The 22,839-nt window shown below is 53.8% G+C and overlaps 1 protein-coding gene across 3 annotated transcripts in view; it reads right to left on the bottom strand.

The window, feature by feature from the left end:
* Positions 1 to 6,642: 6,642 nt before the first annotated feature.
* MAP2K3 (mitogen-activated protein kinase kinase 3) overlaps positions 6,643 to 22,839 on the bottom strand; it is a 31,725-nt gene continuing 15,528 nt past the window's right edge. For 2 of the 3 annotated variants that reach the window (XM_027743083.2, XM_027743084.2), the window contains exons 2-13: positions 20,130 to 20,162; positions 19,672 to 19,741; positions 17,814 to 17,862; positions 14,776 to 14,889; positions 14,177 to 14,296; positions 13,599 to 13,715; positions 13,406 to 13,457; positions 12,480 to 12,607; positions 11,768 to 11,845; positions 9,508 to 9,647; positions 8,748 to 8,793; positions 6,643 to 8,284 (exon numbers count right to left, since the gene is read on the bottom strand). In XM_027743083.2, the coding sequence (XP_027598884.1) occupies positions 8,201 to 8,284; positions 8,748 to 8,793; positions 9,508 to 9,647; positions 11,768 to 11,845; positions 12,480 to 12,607; positions 13,406 to 13,457; positions 13,599 to 13,715; positions 14,177 to 14,296; positions 14,776 to 14,889; positions 17,814 to 17,862; positions 19,672 to 19,741; positions 20,130 to 20,162 (1,031 nt within the window). In that variant the 3' untranslated portion in view covers positions 6,643 to 8,200. Of the gene's footprint in view, positions 8,285 to 8,747; positions 8,794 to 9,507; positions 9,648 to 11,767; positions 11,846 to 12,479; positions 12,608 to 13,405; positions 13,458 to 13,598; positions 13,716 to 14,176; positions 14,297 to 14,775; positions 14,890 to 17,813; positions 17,863 to 19,671; positions 19,742 to 20,129; positions 20,163 to 21,777; positions 22,044 to 22,839 lie in introns of those variants that run through there. The other variant, XM_027743085.2, reaches the window with a different exon arrangement.

Below are 22,839 nucleotides of genomic sequence, written 5' to 3'. Positions count from 1 at the left end.
CTGCACAGCCATTTGCTCAGCCAGATCCCTTTCTCCTGAGTGTGCTGCAGGAATTGATCCATCGAGGGCTGTACCTGCTCCTCTCTGAACAAATCTGCATATCAGCTGCTTCCATGAATGAAAAATGCATGTGCCGGTAAATCCGAGGTGAAATAATACATCTGTTGTCAGCAGCCTCTTCTTTCTTTCGCTTTTCTCTTCCACAAGTTTCATTAAGAAGAGACACATTGTCTCTGATAAAGTTGACACCACCAGTTCACTAACTGTTCCTGACGCTTCCGTGTTGCTTTGATGATGGATCGCAGCAGAAACACCCGCCCCAGGCAGGCAGGGAGGGATAAAGTCACCTCCTCGGGCTAATTCTAGAAGAAAACAAGGCTGCAGAGACCAGCAGGGAATGTGCCTGAGCTGTGGTGAGCATGGGCACACAGGGGTGGCAGGGGTGGCCCAGGAACCCTGTGAAGTGCCAGCAGTGGATTTGGATCCTACAGGGCTGCAGACAGCTCCTGATGTGCTTCCTCTGAAGGAGAGGAGAAATGGGAAATAGCTCGCCCTGACCAGATACATCATGGATCCTGAGGGCACAGTGAGCTCTAGGGACAATCCCAGCCCCAGCTTCACCTTCATCCAGCTCTTCTCCAGAGCAGGAGCTGGGCAAACCCAAAATGACTGGTTTTGGGTCCCGTGCACTCAGGCTGTTTGTGTGACTCCATGGTGCAAAGGATGCAGAGGGATACAGTTCCCACTCACACCTCAGGTGATTCCAGCCCTCCCATGGGCAAAGTAAGGGTGGTCATAGCAGCCAGCTCCACTCAGCAGTGCCTCAGGATGCCTGGAGAAGCCAGGTGGGACAGTGACAATGCCAATGTCCCCCACCTCTGAGGGAGCCCTGTCCCCAGGCTGTCCCTGCCCTGCCCCTGCATGGCCAGCAAGCAGGTTGGCAGCTTGCAACACACCCGAGCACGCTGCAAAGAGGCAACAGCTGCTTCCTGCTGGCCCAGATCGAGAATTTTAATTAAGGAGAAGATTTGGGGGAATAAAGGGGAAGATCCCTCCCAAAGCTGTAATTAAAGAAACTCAGGGTGGGGCAGGATGACAAGAAAGGGCATGTCCTGCTGCCAGTGGGGCTCAACTCAGAAGGGCAGTGCAAGGGGAGCAGAGACTCCCACCAAGGCTGGCACAGCCCCCTCCCAAGCACGGGTTGGGAAGGCTGCTCCACACCCCAAAAACAACCTTTCAGTCTTGGCTGAGGTCCCCTAGACCTCCAGCAAGATCCACTGAGCACAGAACAAGCAGGTGCTCCAGAGAACCCAAATTCTTCAGTTGTGCTCCGAGTTACAGCAAAGGTGAGGGCAAGGTAGGAGGATCCTCACGGCACGAGGTCCTGGCCCCAGTTCACCCTCTCTGAGCTGAAAGGGGCCAGGTCAGAGCCCAGGAAGCCATGGTGGGCTTTGGGAGGGGGGTGCTGTCACCAGCAGCTCCAGAGCACTTCTGAGCTGTCTGGAGAGGTTCCTGAAAAGAGGCATGGCATAAGATTCCAAAAAACCCCTCAACAGCCCTATGAAATAGACTGGGGTGAGAAGACGAGCTGGAGGCATCACTGCCTGAGAATTCCTGCTGCCACCCCTACACCTCACATCGGCAGAGCCCTGGGAGCCACCAGCACCTCTGCATCCTCCTGGCTTACCCCAGCTCCCAAAATTCTATCCAACACCGTTGCTCATCACTCCAGCCCGGCTTTGCCGGGTCTCTCCCTGTCCCCGGAGCTGTGCGGAGCCAGCCCGGATCGATTCGCGCCGCAGCTGCTGTGTGTTTACACAGCCATTACGAGCCCTGCGAGGGGGGAGGCACGGAGCATCCCCGGGGCTCCCGTTTCCAGGGGTGGGGGCAGCTGCACGGGAGCCAAACACCTCCTGCCCCAGAAAGGGCTCCCCGGCACAGTTTCCATTGCACAGTCACACCCTGGGGGACCCTCAAGCTCATTCATCAACTCCTCTTTGCCGACACGAACGGGACCTGTTGCAGGCAGTGATATTCTGCAGGGCCTGTGCAGAGGGGTCGGGATGACCTGGGAAATACTTATTAATTGCCTTCACTGAGAGGAGCAGTGCTCGGAGCAGCCATGCACGTTTCGTGGCATTTGGGGCAGCTTCAGACCCCAAGCCAGAGCTTTTGCCTGGAAACCTTAGTGTTTATTTATGAAAATCTCAGCTTCTTTAGGAAGAAAAGAGCGTATCACTCGAGAAGAGACAAGCGTCTCTGAGCGGGGAATGACACTGAGGAAAACACAGCTGATATCAAGGTAACAGCTTTGGCTCATCAAGGTCTCCATCTCCTCCACCGGAGCTGCTCCGAGATGTAAATCAAGTGCAAAAACCACCCTGGCTCTCCAGGCTCCTCTCAGCCCCCTGCCCACGTGCCTGCAGCACCCGCCGCCGCTCCCGGCGTCTGGAAATAAACAGCCTGTTCCAGCACCACTTGGTATTTCCAGAAAGGTTAACACAGCGTGAGAGGGGCCAGAGCCACCGCTCAGGGGGCTGGAGAGGCTCCAGGCAAACCTGCCAGGGTTCCGGGGCTCCCTGCTTGGCAGGTGACCTCCTGGGTCACCCCTGAAGCGTTCGCTTCAAGCTTTGATATTTTCAGGCTTTGCGCTGCTAAGGCTTCCTTCTCCCACCCCCACGTTTCCCCACCAGCATTCCCGCCTCTGAAAAATCAACAGGAATGTCAAGCTGAGAGGGAAGCCTGAAGGTCCACATCCACTGGGCAAGCCAGGAGTTTCCCCCCTGCTTTGGAGCTTTATCCCAGTTTTCCGGCACCCCTTCTATGGGGAGCTGCTGTTGGTCCTGGTGCAATTCCCAGGGGATGGAGCAGCAAAGCAGCTGTGCATGGATGAGTTCCACAATTTGCTCCACAAATACACACACTCTGGGGCTGGGTTTGCAAACCAGGCTGCTGGGACAGACAGAAAATGCTTGGAGATGCTGCTTTATCCAAGCCAGTGGTTAAAACAGAGCAAAGCATAGAAACTCATACTTAGGGATGACCACTTATCAGGGGAAAAAAGGGAGGGCACTAAAGCACCTGGATACCTGTGTTTAAAACAGAGTTTGAACTTTCCTTACCCCAAAACAAGCCACTTACCCTTCTGTTTGGAAAGAAGAGTTGGGAGACATCCCCAGCCACTCACCACAGGCAGACCTTTTCCACCCAGTGTGCCTCAGTTAAACCCTTCCCTCCCTGCTGGGCTGTACTGGCCTCTCCAGGTGCCAGCTGAAACGATTTTAAAGCCTCTGGCTGGGCCAGGAAAGGCTGATCCATATTCCTGAGGTCTCATTGCTATTCTGCAGCTTCAGCTCATTAGTGCTTAGGTGCTACAAGAGCGGGAGCGTTGGAAGTTTCTGGGTGAGACAGCTATTAGGGGAGAATTGAACACGTCTCGTACAAACCCATGGCCTGTGTGAACTCGCTAATTTACACCATCGATCTCAAAGGTGCCCACAGGCCACCTGAACCAAAAAAAAACCCCTGCCCTAGATACAGGCTCAGCCACTGGGGGGAAAAAAAAAGAGAAAACTTAAGCAAAATAAATAACCTGCAGCCCCAGAAAACTGGCTGCATCATCACACCCCCTGCTAATCCATTAGCCAGCCCTCCTCCGCACACGGCTCTTAGGAACGGTGTGAGCTCCAGCTCAGGAGCTCCTGGAGAGAACCACCACAGAATAGAATCACAGAATGGTTTGGTTGGAAGGGACATTAAAGATCGTCTTGCCATGGGCAGGGACACCTTCCACTAGCCCAGGTTGCTCCAAGCCCCGTCCAACCTGGTCTTGAACACTTCCAGGGATGGGGCAGCCACAGCTTCTCTGGGCAACCTGGCCAGGGCCTCCCCACCCTCACAGCCAAGCATTTCTTCCATTTATCTAACCTAAATTTCCCGTCTTTCAGTTTGAGCCCATTGCTCCTTGTCCTGTCATTACGGTTCCTGATGAACCAGCCCAGCAAAGGGCCAGTATGACCAGTACAAACACCCTCATTGTACCGAGGGAGTGCACTGGGGGTTTGCCCTCTTACAGGGACTGCTCCCAGCACACGTGCTCAGCACAGGGCAGGGAAAGCTCTTGGCCTTTCATCTGAGGAGGGCTGAGCCACTGCAGCCCTGACGGTCCCCATGTCCCCTCTCTGTGTTGGATGTGCTGAGTTTTCCCTTCTCTGCAGCGGGAGTTGTGTCCTCACCCAGGTTTGAGCTCTGCCTGTTCACACCTCGTGACAGTCCCGTGGGGAAGTCACTGGGCAGAAATAACCTCTTTTTGCCTCTGTTTAAGACAAATGGGGGGGGAAAAAAACCCACCTTTTCTCCTAATAAGGGAACTCAAAGTGATGAATTTTCCACTTATCCTGAAGTTCTTCCCTCGGAGGCACTGATGCATTTTTAATGGTCTCGATGTAGCTATTAAGCCGGTAATTGGAACAGAGCGGACTCCAGCTCCCGGCAGGTCGGGCCCCCTCCGAGCGTGTCCCCACGCCACGCGGGTGGGTGCTTCTGGGGTCTCTGCTCCTCCCAGCATCGCTGACCCTGCTCGGCCCCGTGTCCGGGCAGATCATCACCACTAAGGTCCCGGCGCTTGAGGTGCTTGTCTCCGGCCTGATTCTGCCTGAAGAAGGCTGACAGGGAAAATATTTGGGAAAGGAACCGTCCCCTTACTCCCTGTCCCACTGCGAGGAGAGGTGAAACACCGCCCCCGCCTCCCGAAGCTGCAGCTCCGCCGCCCGTGTGGACGATACCCCGGACCACCCCCGGTCACGCACCTCCGAGGGAGGACTGGGGGTGCTAAGGAGGGGCGAGGGGTGTCACAGCGGGTTGAGATGGGAAGGAGGGACCCCGCCGCGTCCCGCCGCCGGCGGAGGCTCATCCCGCCCGCTCCCTGCTCATCCCGCCGGTCCCGGCTCATCCCGCCAGTCCGGGCGCCGGGCGCTGCCTCCCCCTCGCGGCCGCGGGCAGCGCGTGCTGCCCTGAGACCCCCACCCTGGAGTTCTCCCCCACTGTCCTGTTCAGGAACCCGCTCCCCGGCCCCCTCCCACCCTCCTTCCCAGCCCGGCGCGGGGGAAACAGGGCCCTGGGTATCCCCTGGCAGCACTCCCGGAAGAGGATGCTCCGGGGGGATATCACTCCTGGGATGAGGCTTTGGGGGGTCCCGGGTTGTACAACCCCCAGATTAGGACCAGCATCACCCCACAACAGGAAGAGAAAGTACAAGGGTAGCAGGATCCCTCCCCAGGCTGCCACCCCTGAATCCCTTGGGGGCTGTTCTGGGAATCCTGGGATCTAGGGGTCCCCAGCTTGTACAATTCCCAAATCAGGACCCCCGGCCAAGCTGCCACCCCCAAAATCCTCAGGCTGCTTGGGAGCCTGAACAGCCCAAGGCTGATGCTCAAAAAGTAACAAGAGGTGTCAAGAAGCAGGTTTGAGGATGAATTTTATTGAAAACAAGGACTGGAGTTGAGGGGTACAGACCATTCCCAGAAGTACAAGGGGAGTGGGGCTTCTGATGAAAGCAAAAATCCTCGCCCACCTTAAAGCCAAGCTGATTCCCCCACAGGGAACTGCCAGGGCAGAGGGAACAACACAGGACAGGGAAGTGCAGAGGTGAAGAGGGATATGGGATTAGGACAGGTAAGATCCCTGTCAAATGAAGCAGAGCAGATGGCACTCAGAGGTGATGTTTGCCTCTTTGGCAATGCCTCATTTCATCCACAGGGCCCCAAGCCCACCCCAGAGGCATCTCCCCCCTGTTTGAAAGGGCAGTTGCTCCCTTTTCCCAAAATACAGAAATCAGGACTTTCTCCAGGAGGAGAAATGCAGGGGGGAGAAAAAAAAAAAAAAAAAAAGACATGCAAAAACCCCCACCATTCCCCAAAGCACCAAAAAAAGGGGTGAGTAAAGGAAGGGTGAGAGGGGTCAAAACAAGGAAGGAAGGGGGAAAAAAAAATAAAAGCTCAACATCAAAACAAAAAGTAATCCAAAGTAACCAACTATGAAAAAAAATACAATTGTACATCTCAGCAGCAAAGCCTTCAAACCGAGCGGGTACAGGTGAGCATCGGGTGGTTTGCAGAGCAGGATGAGGAGGAGGGAGACATGAACATCAATCACTTCCTTATTTTCCATCCAGGTGGGCTGGGGGGGGTCAAGATTGAACCAAAGCTGAACAGGGTTTGTGCAGCTCCACCTGGGCTGGTTTTCTCAGGGTTTGTTGACTCAGGGAAGGGGATCAGAGGGATGACGGGGGGAAAAGAGCTGCTGCCTGGTGCCCCAGCATGGGGACATGAAGGACTGAAAACCAGCTGCCCCAAAGCAGCTTTCCTGGGAGCAGCTGGAAGGGATAGATGGTGTGGAGCACCCCAGTTCCCAGGCAGAGGGTCCCCAGTGCCACTTCAAACCCTGGGCTGCAGGAGGTGGGAGCAATGAACTTAAGGGGACATAATCCTTCATTGGAGGGGGGACCCTGAACGCTGGAAATGCACCCTGAAATCCAGACCTCCAGGGCTTGAATTTCAGGATTAACGTTTTTAAAAGATTCAGTTAAAAAATAGATGTCTTTCTTAAAAAAAAAAAAAAAAAAAGAAAAGAAAAAATCTTAGGACAGGGTGTTTTCTAGTGACCCCTTCCCCACCTGCCCAAATGCAGCCAGAAAAATGTTATCCATTCCACCAAATCTGCTGGCCACACAGATATTCACACATTCATCATTGATTTAAAAATATATATAATATATATATAGCGCACACATACACACACACAAATATATATTAGAAAAGAAAAAAAATCCTTCTGAAAAACTCAATTATTAAAAAAAAAAAAAAAACACCAAAATCCACAGCCGGTGCATTTATCTGTGATCATGTACAGTAGAAGCCAGAAATCCCTCCTTGCTCCCGTGGCTCCTTCGGGCTGGGAGCGTGGGGAAACACATCAGGTTTTCACAGTGGATTTGTCAGGAGAGAAGGAACTGCTCCTCCCTCCTCCCACACAGAAGGGCTTTAATTTATAGCAAGTTAGATTAAAACTAGGAAACATGTTACAAAGTCCATTATATATAGACATCAAATGTACAACTGGCGGCAGCCCCGGGCGAGTCACTGGGGTTTGGCTCCCACTGACACCTGGGCAGCTGGAGGGGTTGGAGGCAGTTTGGGACACGAGGAGTGTGAGTTCAGCCTCCAAAACAAGTGGGTGTCACAGTGCGAGGTCTTACATCAGCTCCAGGTTGGAAGGGAGATGGAGCAGCGTCTTCTCCAGGAGCCAGGGGAGGTGGTGGCAGCCAGGGCTGTGGAAGGTGATGCCCAGGGCAGGGATGGCTCCCTCTCCAAGGGCTGGAGGGAGATAGGCAGCACCAAGGACCTGCTGTCTCTCCATCACCTTGTGCCCACGAGGGAAGGGAGTGCTGGATGAAGTCCCGTGGGCAGGAGTGGGAACAGCGTGGGCTGCAGCGTGTGCCAAGGTGGGCTCATGAAAAAATGCCCTTTTTCTCCCCCCACAAGGGAGCAGTAAATCAATTGAGGGAGGGGGATGCCTGACTTGATGCTGCCTCAAAGGGTCATTAAGGTGTAGAGCCAGGCATCAAAACAGCCTCTGGTGTGAAAAGCAGCACACCCAGGGAGTCCCACAGCTCCTTAAAAGGCTGTGTAGGTCCTGGGAACAAAGAGCCAGGCACAAAAGGAAGGCGAGCGAGACGAGACTCCAAGGAAGGGACTTTGGGCAGGCAGGAGTGGTGCAAGCACAGCAGCATTGCTTCTCTCTGCCTTCCCCAGGCAGCAAAGAAACACAACCCCCTGCACTGTGCACAGGCTGCTGGGGAGGGGAGATGCCCTCTGGCATCCTCTGCCTGCTCAGGGACCACGGGCACAGTCCTGTCCCCGGGAGGGATATGCTGGCATCAGCAGGGAGCTCCTGAGCCTTCTGTCCCCACGGCTTAGCTGGAAAGGTGTTGGCTTCAAAAGGCTCATCCTGGGGCATTTCACAAGGCAAAGAGAAAAAGAGATTGCAAGGCCAGATGGGGCCAGAGGTGCCCCCGGGCTGGGGAGGCTGGGGAGGTGCAATGTGTGCAAACCACCATCAACTCGAGTCCTCGTTCGCTCTTCTGCGGGGGAGCCGGGACGGAGGGGCTGCAGGAAGCTGGGAGCTGTGCTCCTGTTGGGAGTTAGGAGTCTTCCCCCAGGATCTCTGTCACAAAGGAGGCCATGTCAGTCTCTTTGGTGTCGTGCAAGGTAAAGAATGGGTGTTCCTGCCAACGAGACCAAAGACAACATCAGCTGATGCCCAAGGACAGACAAGCCCAAGCGCAGACCCTGGAGGACGTCACACAGCTGGGGAGGTGCTGGGGGTGGGCACCAACCTCCTCCCCAGGTTCCCATGGACAACATCCTTCAGCTCAAAGATGAACTTTGGCATTTCTAGGTTCAACCCCAGCGGGACGCCCCATCTTGGCAGCTGTACTATCACACTTTGAGGTCTAAGCTCTCCAAGAACAGACAGGACAGAGGGAGATAACACCTAATAAACCCTGACCTTAACACCCATGAAATCAACACACCCTTCCACCTTAGACATGCTACACCCATCCCGTTCTATGCATGAAAAATCACCTATTCACCCTGTTGTCCCATTTCCCTAGAACCTGCTGGACCATTGATTTGACTTTGGAAATGCTTTGGAATAAAGACCAGCAGAAACAGCTCCACACTTACCATAAGTTCTAAATAGTTCATTCGCTCAGCTGGGTTCTTCCTTAAGCTGGAAGAAAAAACAATGGGAAAGAAAGGCTGTAGGATCTTCTTCTTTTGCTGCACGTGGTCTGTCACAGGGGATCTCCCCTTCCCAACCAACATGACATGTTTCTTGTGGGCTGCACCCATCCCCTCTCCCTCCTTGGCCGAGCAGGTTTGAACCACCAGCAGAGCAGCCAGGCAGGTAACTGGGAAAGGACAACTCTAGTGTTTTGCCATGAAAAGCACAAGCCAAGCAGCTCTTCAGCCTGCCCCACATAGACCAGAACAACTGGGGAGGACAGGTGGTTTCCCACCACCCACAGGGTGGGCTCACCACTGCCTGGCACCTCCAAGCAGCACACAGGGAGCAGGGGACACCCTGAGGGGAACAGCTTCCCACAAAACCACAAACCAGCTTTCACCCAGAGGCTGCCAGGGGTTTGTTCTGGTTTCATTGCCACTTGGCCAGAAAACACCAAAATTTCAGCTGCAGCAACAGCAAAAGGGGAAGGGAAACGTCAGTGCCTTCCAGCCAGCCCCGGTGAGTCAGGCCGAGAGCAAAACCAGTTTGGACAGCACTTCCTGCCATGCCAAGCACCAGCCCTGGTACGGCAAGGTGGGGAAAAAGAGGTTCCAAAAGGATGTCAAACCCAGCCCCGTACTTCACTCCAATCCCTATGGATCAAGGCTCCTCACCAGCCAGGCTGGGAGAAGCCACCAGTCCCTGCTGGAGACTCACCACTGCGCCGTGAAGTCCACAAACTCCTTGGAGAAGCGGTCAGCAGGCAGCTGGGGAGAGGGCTCCTCCACCACCTGCTTGAGCTGCTGGAAAGGGGTCCCCCAGGACTCATACGGGAAGCGGAGAATGGCCAGTTCAATCTGAGGATGGAGACAGGGAAACCTGAGACACCGGGACAAGCACAACCCCACACAGCCCACCTGCCTCAGCCAGCTCAGAGTGAAAGGTAAACCCTCTTTCCTTACAAACCATTTTCAATTTGGGTCATACCACTTTTTTCTTCCCTTTTTTCTTTTTTTTAAATAAAAAGACTCGAGAGGCCAAAAATACTTCCTTTTGAGGCTGGCTCAGCATATTAATGCATTTACAGGAAGCCACCACAGATATGTAAAATGGGATTATTTAAAAAGATAATCACAGCACACATTTTCTGCACTTGGCATCCAAAGTGCTTTGCTGGCCCTGAGGCAGCCTCTGGGCCTCAGGCTAGTACTGTACGAGCTAAACACACAAAAAATCCACAAACCCAAGAAAAATGAAGTGTTAGAACATCATTTATCATGATCTTTGCCAAAACCACCTCGATTATTGGGTCCTTCCTACAAGTCACCTCTGCTCCACAACCATTCAAGCAGGAAATAGCCCATCACATCTCTTGGGCAGTTCTCTTCATGCCAAGATCAGTTCCCATCTCAAAAGGGGAAACAACCTCCAGACCTGCCTGGTAGGGTGAGACAGGATGGGAGGAATAACAAACGTGAAAGGACAGAGCGGGACAGAGTCTGATGCCCTCACCTGCCTCTGGCTCAGGACAAGGGAGCTCAGCTCCTGCTGCTGGAAAACTGAATGAAGACACCTTCCAGTGAAGGCCTGGATTAGCCCTGCAACTCAATGGCCCAAAAACTGTCCAGTCTGAAATCAATCCAATTCCTTCAGAAAGAATATTAAAAAAAACAAAAACAAAACCTATAGGAACCCAACCCAGAAGGAAGACATGAGAGGGAATCAAACAGGTCAGGGTTCCAACTCAGCTGCAGCCTGGCTGGCTTTCAGCAAGGTCCCCTCTCCCTTCCAGCTTTGGAAAGGTTTGGATATTCCATCTTTAACAGTCTCCCATCCCACAGCTTCCTGCAGCTGATTATATTTCCAGCCCAGCTCTGCACTGGCAAGGGGACACCAAGGAGAGGGGCTTGGCTTTGGCACTCTGGACAAGACTGGCTGGGGAAGAGGGAATATTTGCCAAGAGATCTCTGCAGCACAGGGATGCAGCACCCAAAACAAAAGGCCCTGGCTAAGAGGGCACAGGAAAAATTCCTGAAAACAATCTACCCACAAAGAGAGAGACAGTCTCCTGGAAAGCAAGAGCCCTGTTCCTCGGGCAGCATCCCTTTGAGCCAACAGCTGGGATTTCCTTTGTCCTCTGGCGCCAGAGGATCTCAGCTGCCTTCTGCAAGATCCATTTCTTGCAGGAGGTGGATAAACCATTCTGAGCAGCTGCGATTTTGGAACTGAAAGTATTTCCCCTTCCTCTTGGCTGTTCTGAGCTACCCCACAGGCAGGATTTGCTGCAAACCCCACACACAGCAGCTCTCACTGCAGCAGAGCTCATCCTGATCCCCCTGCAAGGCTCTGGTCATGTGGGAGAGGGGTGAAGCAGGAAGGCTGTGCCCCAGCAAACCCTGCTCCACTGACCACCTCTCCAGCCAGCACACAGGGAACTGCAGAGCCCTTAAAAGGCAGACTTTTGGATGCCCAACTAAGCCCACAGTCGTCCATATATTGTCCCCTAGGAGCCTGACCCCACATCCACACAGCTCAGAGCTAAGTGGAGCTTTTCAGAGCTGGCATTGTACACAACTAACTGTGGAACCAGGCAGAGGAGTACAAGGGAACCACTTGGGAATAACACCCCAGAATCCATCAGGAAGAAGCAAGAAGGAAGAGCAGGACAGAAGATGGATGATTTTGCCAAGTTTGCCAGTTGACTTGGAAAGAGCCACAGCAGTGGTGGCAACACTGGCAGCAGACCCCAGCTCTGAGCTACCTGCCCTGGGGTGAGGTACCCTGTGTGCACAGGGCAGCCTCCCACCCAGTGCTCTGAGTGTTTAATCTCCAGCCCTGAGCTATCACACTCAGATTTAGCCCTGTTTGGTGTGTCCCCACCCAGCTGCCACTGCTCACAGCAGGGGTACAGCTCCACCAGCCCAAACCCCACCCCAACCCCAGGGCTGCAGGGGCAGGTCCCAGCCCTTGGTGTTACCATTGTGATCCCAAGGCTCCAGACATCTGACTTCACGTTGTAGCCCTTCTGGTTGAGCTCTGGGTTTATTCTTTCTGGCTGTAAGAGCAAAATGGAAGATGTTACAACTCCATCTCATCTTCCCCAAGTGCAAACCCCACAGAGCAAATCTCTGGCTCCGAAACACAGGTTGGGTGGATTTCCCTGGCTCACGTCCCCACGGAAGCAGGGTCTGAGGTTAAATGTGGCACTGATGGAAGACATGTCTAGCTCCACACAACTCCTATCAACTCTCCCTCTTCTCAGGAGAGTGAGACTTGTACTACCCCTGCAGCACAATCCTGCCCCAGGAGCACACACTACCCACATGGATGCCACAGTTGGCAAAGGGAAATTCATACTGACTTGAGGATGAAATGAAACAATCCTGCCAAGGAAAGCCTCAGCATTTTCTATCCAACAAGGAGTAGCCCTTTCAACCACCACAACCACCACCAGCCAGTCTTTTATCCTTCTGCAAATGGAAGGTGGCAGAGGAAGAGCCCACTGAGGGATTAACATGCAGAGCAGGGCTTACAGGGAGGGTAATCCCATCCTTGGAGTGCTCTGCTGAGTCAGGGAGAGCAGAGCACTCTCAAGTGCTTTTCATCTCAGGATGGAGGTGAACCAAGACTGATTTCTAAGCAGCAGCCTCTTCGAGTCAAGGCTGAAGGCTGCACAGGATTGCACTTACAGCCATGTAAGGTTTGCACCCAGCATCCATGGTCTTTGCAACCGAGTCCACCAAGTAGCCACTGATCCCAAAGTCGCACATTTTCACGTGTCCCTCCTTGTTGATCAGCACGTTGGAAGGCTTCACGTCTAAGAGAAAATGCAAGAGGGCAAATTGGGTCTTTGCAGGGGTATTGAAGAGTCTGAGACAAGATGGACAACTCCCTGCTGACCTAGGAGGGGAATCAGACCAGCTCTAACACAGGGGAAGCGAGGCAAAATCCCACCAGTTTTATTTAATAAAAGTCGTTCACAGGTAAACTATAACCACGTCCTCCAGGAAGAATAAGCCTCTTCTCTAAAAAGACTGAAATTCAACATGGAGGAGGTAATCCCCAGCTCCTTAGGAATGATTTATGTGCCCAGCACAGCCTTAAAAGCCCCATTCTACCAAATTCTCAGGACAGTTTGTCCCATGCATATCATGATCTGTTCACAGCTACACAAGGGTCTATATACCAGGATGAACAGCAGGACCTGGGTGTTAAAATTACCATCTGTGATTTTAGAAGGTCTCTTTCAGCCCTCACCTTGCTATAACTACCCAGCCAGGAGGAGGTGGGGATTTTGTGCCTCCAAGGCACCTCGGTACTCCCAGAGAGAGAGATGCCCATAAAAATGTAGTGAGGAATTCAGTTATTACATTCAACCCTTCATCTGGAAAGGAGGAAGAGAATGACATCCTGCAAGCAGAGGCTTGAGAGATGCATCTCAGGAACAAGTCTTGGGCGTCTAGATCTATCCACCACGGTCCTAATAAGTACCAGTACACCCCACTTTAGGCATCCCAGATGGACACACCACCTATCTCCTGGAAAGGAATCTTCCCATAGCTTATTTCAAGGTTAGATCTCCAGCCACATCCTACTAACCCCATCCAGCACTTACCTCTATGGATTACAGAGAGTTTACTGTGCAGGTGCTCCAGAGCTCGTACGATCTGGGGACAAACAGTGAAAAGGCATTCATTAGTCACACACAGCACCAGCTTCCCACTGCAAACACACCACAGACCTCAACAGAGCCCTGCAACCGGCTCAAGGGATGCACAAACCCACATAAGAACACAAGAGGCACTCACAGACACAGCCATTTTCCCCAAAATGTCTTCAGGGATGGTTTTCTTCTTCTCCAGTACTTTCTTGTAAAATTTATCTAGGGAGGTGTCCATGAGTTCCATGCAGATCCACACATCGCCCTGCAGATGGAGAGAAAGCAGCTGAGAGGGAATTCCCTGGAAGTCTGTGGGAGCCGAAGAGAGTGGTGGGGATGGATGGACAAAGGGACACTGCCCTTTTCACACAGGGCAAACCAAAGTCCCTGCTGTGCAGCTGCCGCTGGCCACACCATCAGCACATGGGCTCTGCACTAGACAGCAATGGGGACAGATGTCCAGGTGCCACCAAAGCTACCTGTGGTGGCCTCCCTTTGAGGGTCTGCCCCAAAGTCAGTCCAGGCTGTGGACAACATGCTCAGGCATCTGCCATGGAAGTGAGGAACGAGCTCAGGTCAACGCTGCCCCAAGTGACATTGAGCCGTGGCAGCACCTCAAACAGCCCTGCCGGGCTGAAGAGCACAGAGGTGTTTTGGCACAGTCTGATGCCTTCAGCACAATCACAGAGGCCCCAGGTGCCCCCCAGGCATCCACCAGCTCAGTACCTCACGGAAGAGGGCTCCGTAGAAGGTGACTGTGTAGAAACAGTCAACTGTCCTCATGGAGATATCCAAGTCCATCAGCAACCTCTTCTGCTCCTGAGTGTTCACAGTGGCTCGAATCCTCTGAGACAAATATAAGAAAACAAGGGTTTGGTGTAGGTGTGATAACACCATCATTCCTCAGTCTGACTCACAGGATCTGCAGTTCAGGGCAAGCATTTGATGCTTATTTTGCAGCCAGTAGCACCCAGGAGATGTCCAGATTCCCTCTGCCAGACAGAACCTTAATGAATGCCAAACCCTTGGCAAGCTCTGCAGCGGATGCAGGACCAGGCCAGTAGCCAGGACAGGCACTGACATCCAAACCTTGCACTGCAGGCACCAAGCCTGGATTTCAAAGCCTGATATCAACCCCACAGTGCCCCACAGCTGGTACCAGCACAGACCTGTCACCAGACAAACCACACCAGGAATACCAGAGGCTGCCAAACCCCAGTAAGCCTGTCCCCATTTTGCCACAACCAGTGAAGCTCAGCAGTTTCTCTGCTCCCTTGGAGCTGCACATCCTGATCTCCATCCTCTCAGAAGGCAGCTGTCCTCACCTTCACAGCCATGATGGTGCCGCTCTGCGCGTGCCGCACTTTCTCCACCACGCCATAGGCACCACGGCCCAGCTCTGAAATTGCCACCAGGTCATCAGCCTCCACTTCAAAGTTCTTTAGAGAGAGAGAGAAAAAAAAATAAAATCAGGTACGAGCACACTTAACAAGGACATCAGCAGAGATCCCATACTTTCAGCTCACTCATACAGAGCATTTCCAAACAACGGTACCTACGGGACTCCACCCGCTCCTGTACGTACCAGAGGCACCACACTTAGAGAACACGGGTGTATTTTTGGCTCTGTTGAATCAGAGCCCAAACCCTCTCACCCCCATACTCATCATGGCTCATTTAATTCCCCCTCTGCAGCTGGAGATCAGGGACTTTCATCCCTTAAGCCAGGGCACGCTGCCACTGGAAAGGGCACCAACCTTTGGTGCCTCTCTGCCTGCTCAGGATTACCCACACAAAGGTATTTCTGCGGTTGCTGAACTACTTGCAGGATTTTAACAGCTCCTGGGCCAACATGGGCAGCAGTCACGAGTCTCCACCACAGCTCCAAATCCCTGTGTGCAGCTGGGGATCCCTCACCTGTCCACACATCCCAAAAATCATTGGTCACAAATACACCTATATGTCTAACAACACCTGGGCAAAGCCTCTGTCAGATGGAATGCTGCACACAGTGACTAAACTCCTCATTATTGGGGAGTTTCAACGGGTTTTACCTGCTTTTGATACTTTCTCCCACCACCAGAAAGCAAGGTAAAACATGAGTTAGCACCAATGATGGAGCTCAGGCAAGCACAACTACAGTAAGTCTTGCTTAAAACTGGAAAAAACCCACAGCCAGTGCTCAGCCCAGTGAATGCCCAACACATCAGGGTGCCAGCAAGCTCCTGCACAACCCACAAACAAGTTTCCCTAAAGACACGTTCCCCTGTAATTGCTGGCTCTGCTGGGCAGGGCACGAACCGGGTGAGACACGGGCTATTTTTGGATGCTGCGTTCATCGCTCCTCATAAGTCACAGGCCTCCTTTTAGCCAGGCTTTATCCAGCCTCCAGTTTTCCTCCGGTCTCAGGGAACAAAAATAATACCAGGATGCCAAATTGCCCCAGTAGCCACAAAGGCAGCGAGGGTGGGAAACAAGCACGGCACAGAGCCGGATGCTGTGCCTGCGAGCTACGCCCAGAGCAGGGAGAGAGGAAACAGCCTCTGGCGCTGAGGAGCCAAGCTGGGACATGTGGCTGCCGGGCTCCTGGCCAGCAAACTCCCCTCGGCACTGGCCACAGCACAGCCAGCAGCCACCAGCTCCAAGGGACCTTCCCGCCAGTCCCAGCTCTGCTGATGGAGCCAGATGTGGCTGGCGAGGCAGGAGCAAGGCAGGGCTGTGCCTGAGCTCAGCACTGAGCTATGCACTGCCCAGCACAGGAAGGTGCCGGCCCTTTCCTGGGCAGGACAGTGGATCCTGAAACAAGGAGAGCAGGGTTAAGGGGGACATGTCTGACCTCCCGCCCCGGGCAGCTGGCAGAGGAGCAGGGCAGGCTCACAGTGCCTGCGGGGGCCTCCAGGAAGGGTCTGGTGGTGCTTTTCTGGACACGTGTTGTGCAGTTGTTCCAGGTTATTGTGTTGTGCTTTTCCTGGCATTTGCCCTAAGGCTTCCCCAGAAGTTGGCGGTTCCCAGCACACTCCAGGAACCAGCATTGCCCTGCCCAGAAACAAGAGGTGATGGATTGCAACAACGGAGCCAGCGCTTCCCTCCCAGGACAATGGGATGCACAGCATGGCCTGCACAGATCTGATGGACCCAAGGTCATCATCCACCCCCATGGCCTAAAGCTGCCCTTCTGCCCAGGTCCTCTTCACCATGTCACTCCAAAACATCAGGACCAGACCCTTCCTGCAAACACTGGAGCAGGCAAGGAAGTGACTCCAGCGAGTTTTCCCTAAGCTGCAGCACTGTCCCCTTGCACACACCATGTCCAGGCTGTCACAGAGAGCATCTCTCCCCAAGCTATTAATATGCATGACACAATGGCCAGAAAACAGCATGGGCAGCAAAATCATTCCCTGGATGCAGCCAAAGCTTCCCCTCCTCTCCCCTAACCCTAAAACCTTGCACTGAGGCCAAGGGACCCAGATCCCACCAGCCAAGCCACCTCCCAGCCTGGAAGGGACTGGATATAGGGCCGATCCCATGCAGAGTATTTTTAGCTCACTTGCAAACAGCTTCTGCAGCCCCAGGAGAGCCCATAACAAGAGAATGAAATAAAAGAGAGACAGTGGCTATTTCTAGCAGTGTTTTTCATTAGGTCACCAGGAAAGGCTTTGGAGAGAAGCATTGTGCCCAGCTTCTCCTGGGCCTCAGGCAGTAGCACAGACCTGTGGGTATGTGGGACACAGGAACTTCGTTTGGGGCAGTCTGTGGGCATGGTGAGGCCACCCTGATTTAGGGCAGATGGTCTGGGTCATCACAGAATGGTTTAGATTGGAAGGGACCTTAAAAGTCATCCAGTTCCAATTCCTCTGCCATGGGTAGGGACATCTTCCACTAGACCACGTTGCTCCAAGCCCCATCCAGCCTGGCCTTGGACACTTCCAGGGATGAAGCATGCACAACCTCTCTCCACCCATTCAGTGGGTGGTGGGACTGTCAAGGGGCCGCTGTCATCTCCCACTATGGACAAACTGCCCACCTGGCCTTTGATGGCACTGCCCACAGGCAAGAGAGACCAGTCAGCAAGTGCACGGGCTCAGGGACAAGCCATCCTGCAGGTAGGGTGACCCATTCAGCTCCTCAGCAGTCACTGCTCTAAATACACACAGACACCCCATCACTCCACAGAGAAGAGGTCCTGCTGTGGGATGTCTCATCCCTGCAAAGCTGCACCAGAAGGGCACCATCCACCTCACAGGGTGCTCTGGAATCTCAAGACCTGACCTGACAGGGTGTCAGGCACGATCCACAGAGCCTTTTATGCACAGGGCAAACAACACTGGAAGCAAGTAAAAAAGAAGACCCCACTGACACGTACTTTATCTCCGATGGTAATGAACGTCCTGGAGTCCAAGTTCCTTGGGGGCCTGCAAGAAAAGAGAGAGAGTCAGGAGAGAACCCAGCTTCACTAACCTTCTTGGCCAGAGCCAGGTTTCACATTCCTTCGAGCACTTTCAGCTGCTGCTTTCCCCCGTGCCTTGTCGTGGGTTCAAACCAGCCCCCTCCAAACGCTCACAAAGGCTTTAATCGTGCCGGTAACACCTCAGCTCACACCCACGAAGCACTCGCTGCACACAGGCAGCCAGAACCCCGGGGAGTCAGCCAGGTGAGACAGGCACATCAAAGCAACAGGCTACAAAACCATCCCTGCTCAGGAGACAAGCCTGAGGAACCGAGACCGCCGGGATGAGCCGTTTCTGTGGCAGAGCAGCTCAGCTGTCATGTTTTGACAGGCAGGTGTCGTAACAGGACAGCCACGTAGCCCGAAACGCACACCGAGGGAGCAACAGGTAATTCCTCACCCGTGAGTCATTGTGTGCACTCGCTGCCTGTTCCAGGCAGGCAGGGCAGGCAGTACTTTGGTGTCACGCTTTGCACAACACCAGGCAGGCGAAAGTCACCCTTTATGGCTTCTTTCCTCATTGCTGCCCATTTCCCATTGCGGGCAGCACGGTACTTTTAGAGCCATCCTAAGAGTGCTGTCCCTCTTGCTTCACTTCTCTGCTGTCCCCATCCCCTGGGACCTTCTAAGAGCAGAGATTGCCCAACTCTCAATTCCCATCAGAGCACGAAGCAACCTCCAGCTTCAAGGAAGTACTTCAGGCTCGAAGCAAAAGCCTTGCACTGCGCAAATATTTGCACTGCAGCTTGAAAAGCACAGAGAAAAGGAGTCGTGGACAGCTTGCACCAGCCCCTGGGCATGCAAACGCCCTGCAGACTCCAACGTGAGGCCTTCTCCAGGGGAAATTCAATCACTGGCAGGAGCAGAGACAGATGTGCCCGTGGGGGAAGGAGGTGGCTGTTACATGCGAGGCTGCACAGCTTTAATTAATGGGGGAGTTCCCCTGCCTCCCCCTCCAGCTGATCTGCCCTCTCTACCTGGGGTTTTCAGCAGTGATATTTCCCTTTCTGGGATTTCACTGCTCTCCTGGAGCTGGGAGAGTTCTCTAGAACAGGAGCAAACAAGGCTCAGCAGTGGAGACACAGCCTGAAGTGTTTTGGAAGAGCACCATGGAGGAGGAATTTTAGCCGTCTGCTCTTTGTCAAACCAAGCGCTGCTGCCCTGGGCTCTCCCCCACGGCACAACAAGCATCAGCAGCACGAAGCAAACAGGGCAGGGAGAAATTCCAGTACCCTGAGATACTGCTGGGCACCAGCACCAAGCAGCACAACCATGTAAGATGTCTGTGTCCTCCTCACGCCAGGGCGAGGAGCTGCAAACAACCCAAACTAACCCCAATACTCATGCCATGCAAATCATTCCTCAATCCTCGCCCTCCTACTCGTGCCATGGTCCAGCTGTCACCACCTCTTCTCTTCCCCTGCACTAAAAACCTTCCCCTCTTCTTCCCTTGGGCAGATTTGCTCTCTCCACCACACCTTTGCCCTTTGGCATTGGCACAGCCATGGCAGAAAGATTAAGGAGAGCTTCCCTGCTGTCTCCAAGCCTTTCAACCATTTCAAATCAAAACAGGCACCTCCCAGAGAGACACACGTTGTGCATGTGCCTGCACACATGTGTGCATAGGTGTGCAATTCCTTCTCATCACTCACGAGCCAGAGCTTAAGAGAAAAGAATAACTGTGCTGGTTTTGTGAAATCTGCACAGACCATTCCTCTTGAGAAAGTGCCAAATCCAGCTCTGGAGAACATCTTTAGGCAGCAGAGATACTTACGTTGTGTTGGCAACAGGCTGTTTGATGGGGACACATGTTATCCTCAGATCTGGTTTCTTCCTGCCTTTCACTGGAAGAGAAGATACACAAATGAGCAACTGGATCTTTGCTTTTTTTCCCTTCGAGCATCCTGCTCCCTACAGCCACCAGGCAGGGAATGCAGGGTTTGGACCCCCTCACCACAGTGAGCAAAGTGACAAGAAGATCACAGTGCCCACGACCCTTTGCCCAAAATTTCAGGCAAGAGCCAGAAGCACAAGTGGGTCTCAATGTCACTGTCAAGGATTTTCCTGCAGAAATATCCAGGGGTGCACTGACAGAGACCATTTTCCAGGTCTTGCAGCCAAGCACTGTATCCCAAAACTGTTCTTTACCCTTCATGGCCATTAACAGTCCCCTCTTTTTGGAGATTTAAACCTTTTTCCGGGTTAAAGCTGTGATTTCTGCCAGGCACTTACCTGGTTTGTGTGGCTCCAAGGATCCTTTGGAACCTGAAAGAGAGAAAGGAGACACCAGCTCAGCCTTCACACTCCAGCCCAGCCGGGCAGCAGCCGTATATCCCTCATGGCCCATGCAGGGCCCCAGGAGAGGGAGGCAGCTGGGCTTTGGGAGCCCAGCCAAACCTGGCCCCATCCCCGTTTCTCCAGCCACAAGAGGTCCCCATGCCATTAGGGATGTGCAAGGTTCCCAAAAATGCTCCCTGTCCAGAGGTTCCTTGTCCCCCAACCCCCAGCCAGGCCCTCCTGGAAAGAACAGGGGTTGGATCAGGCATGGAAGGCAATGACCACCAGACCTTCAGCAAAACCAAGGGGTTAGTCCCAGAAGGAGTGGGGACACCCTACACACGACTAAGGGAAAACAGGCTAAAAACAGACAAGAACTGACTGTCAACCAGTAGTGCACCCACCACAAACCCAGGTTTGCAGAGGCCGAGACCCTCCAGACAAGGCACCAGGAGTGACTGGCAAGAAGATTCTCTCTTCCCACTCCTCTCAACTCCCAACAGTGCTGAGATAACATCCACTGCTGCAGAGGCAAACAGGGCTCAGGCAGGGCCAAGACAGGCCAGACACTTGCATTCTACCCCTGCACATTGAGAAAATAACCAGACCCCAAGGGACTGAAGTGCTGCAGCCGAGAGCATCAAGGTCTTGATCCTCCCAGGCAAGACAAAGGGGCAGCTGCACTTTGCAGCTGAAGGTGCTTGTGGCTGCACAGAGCTGGAAGATGCATTAAAAAGCAGGAATATCAAGGTGTGTTCCAGGCACTAGGATGGGAGCAGACGGCTCAGAGTGGCCTTGGATAGCCCTTCAAGACAGCTCCTACCTGCCTGGCTCCCAGGAGCAGGCATGTGGACAAAGTCCAGCACTCCAAAGGCTGCCAGGCAAAGGAGGGGAGAGGCAAGGAGCTGGAATTTCAGCAGGAGACACAGCACCACGTGAGAGCTCCTACAGCTGCAGCAAGACAGGAGGACAACACATGTCCAACATGTTCCCAGCACTGACAGCCCCCATCCCTGTCCCCTGCCATCTCCAAGATAAAACAGGTGCCTGGAGCTCACTTTTCCAGTCCTGTCCTTCCCCAGATGCAAACCTCACTGAGTCTGCAGGTCAGAGCTGGTCTGCAACATACTGCAAAGGTCCCAACTGCAGGACCGGCAGCATCCCTCCCTGCTGAGGGAATCAGCATGGATCAGTCTATAACCACATTTTATCTGCCATTTTTCCTTCATCAGAGTCAGCCTGTAAGGCCCGGGACCAGCACGATTCCTGTGAGTGATGTGAACTTCCAGCTCCATGAAAGCAGTCGGCAAGTCACTCCACCCCAAACCGACCCCTCTTGGAGGGAAACCACCTCTGGAAACCCAACCATGCCACGGCAATCACAGCTTCTAATTTGTGAGCCTGCAAAGTGTCCCCTGCCCATCACCCACCCAGCAGGGCTGGAAGGGGCACTATGAACAGCCCCACACACCCACTGATGGCACTTTGCAAAACACCCAGCTGAGCAACGACGGGAGCAAACGCAAAACGGAGCCAAAGGAAAAGTGTTGTCTGTGGGTTCGGAAATGCCTCCCCTTCCCACAGCCAGCCTCTCGCTACTCACCGTGGGAGGCCATGCACGGACCCTAAAAACTGGGGTCCCCAGACTCCTTCTGCACCCAGGCAAGTTGGGGAGCTCACCGTGGGCACACATTCCATCCCAAGGGATGCATTTAGCTCGGTGCTGAGCGGGAGCCTTGCACTGAGCGCTCCTCCCCCATGACCTGCTCCAAAACTCAGCCTGGTTCCTGCTTCACACGCAGCCCCCCAGCAGTTACCAGCCAGACCTCCACACGAAGCCCCGAAATACCCCCCCTCCTGGCTGGGATTTTGCTCCATCTGTTTGCTCTCCCTCTCCCCAATTGCCATAGTAACCCTGCACAAAGCGCCTTCTGTGCCGCCGGCTCCCCTGGCATCGCGGCCGCGGGTGACTCACGGGGCAGGACCAGGGTCCAGGGGCTCCTGGAGCCAGGCGGCCGCAGGCGTCAGCCCTTCCTCAGCCCCGGCTGCAAGAGCGAGGCTGGAGGGAGCTGGGAGCACTGTTTGGTGGAGCCCAAGCTCGCAGGCAGGACGATGTGCAGCATGGGTTAGAGGGGCAGCAAGGGGCATGGAGAATCCCTGTCCCAAACCCCCTGCTCTGGACAGGAGAGTCATTCAGTGCCTCTGTGCATTGCCATGAACTCTCCTCCAACAGGGGCCCTGCACATCAGCCCATTTCCCTGTGCCCCCAAACTACTATCTTTGCCTTCCCAGTACTGTACCACTGGCATCAGTGACCACCTCCTTCCCACCCCATCCAGCCTAGCCCCAAAAAGTATTCCCTAGCTCCAACCTGAAAAACCACTCATTAAACTGGAGGTATTCCACCACCACTCCCAGGTTCTGCCAGGGCCACCTACGTTGGCAGAAAACCCAGCTCAGCCCATGCCTGCAGGAATAAAGTCACCCTGGATGCTGCCCTGCAGCCAGGGAGCTGAGGCAGAGATTGGATTTGCCTGTTACGGCTCTCCCAAAATTTGTCATGAGATTTCCAGCCCCTGCAGCCTGGCCCGAACTCCTTCTTGCTGAAGCTTCTTCCACTGCTTGCAGCACTAGTGCCTCTACAGCCCCCTCAGGGAAAGCCCAT

The sequence above is a fragment of the Pipra filicauda genome, unplaced genomic scaffold (genome assembly GCF_003945595.2).
Source record: "Pipra filicauda isolate LSUMZ 115617 unplaced genomic scaffold, ASM394559v2 scaffold226_size1812527_pilon, whole genome shotgun sequence".
NCBI lineage: Eukaryota > Metazoa > Chordata > Aves > Passeriformes > Pipridae > Pipra > Pipra filicauda.
Note: the sequence above shows the minus strand (reverse complement) of the source record. Positions and strands in the feature narration are given on the sequence as shown.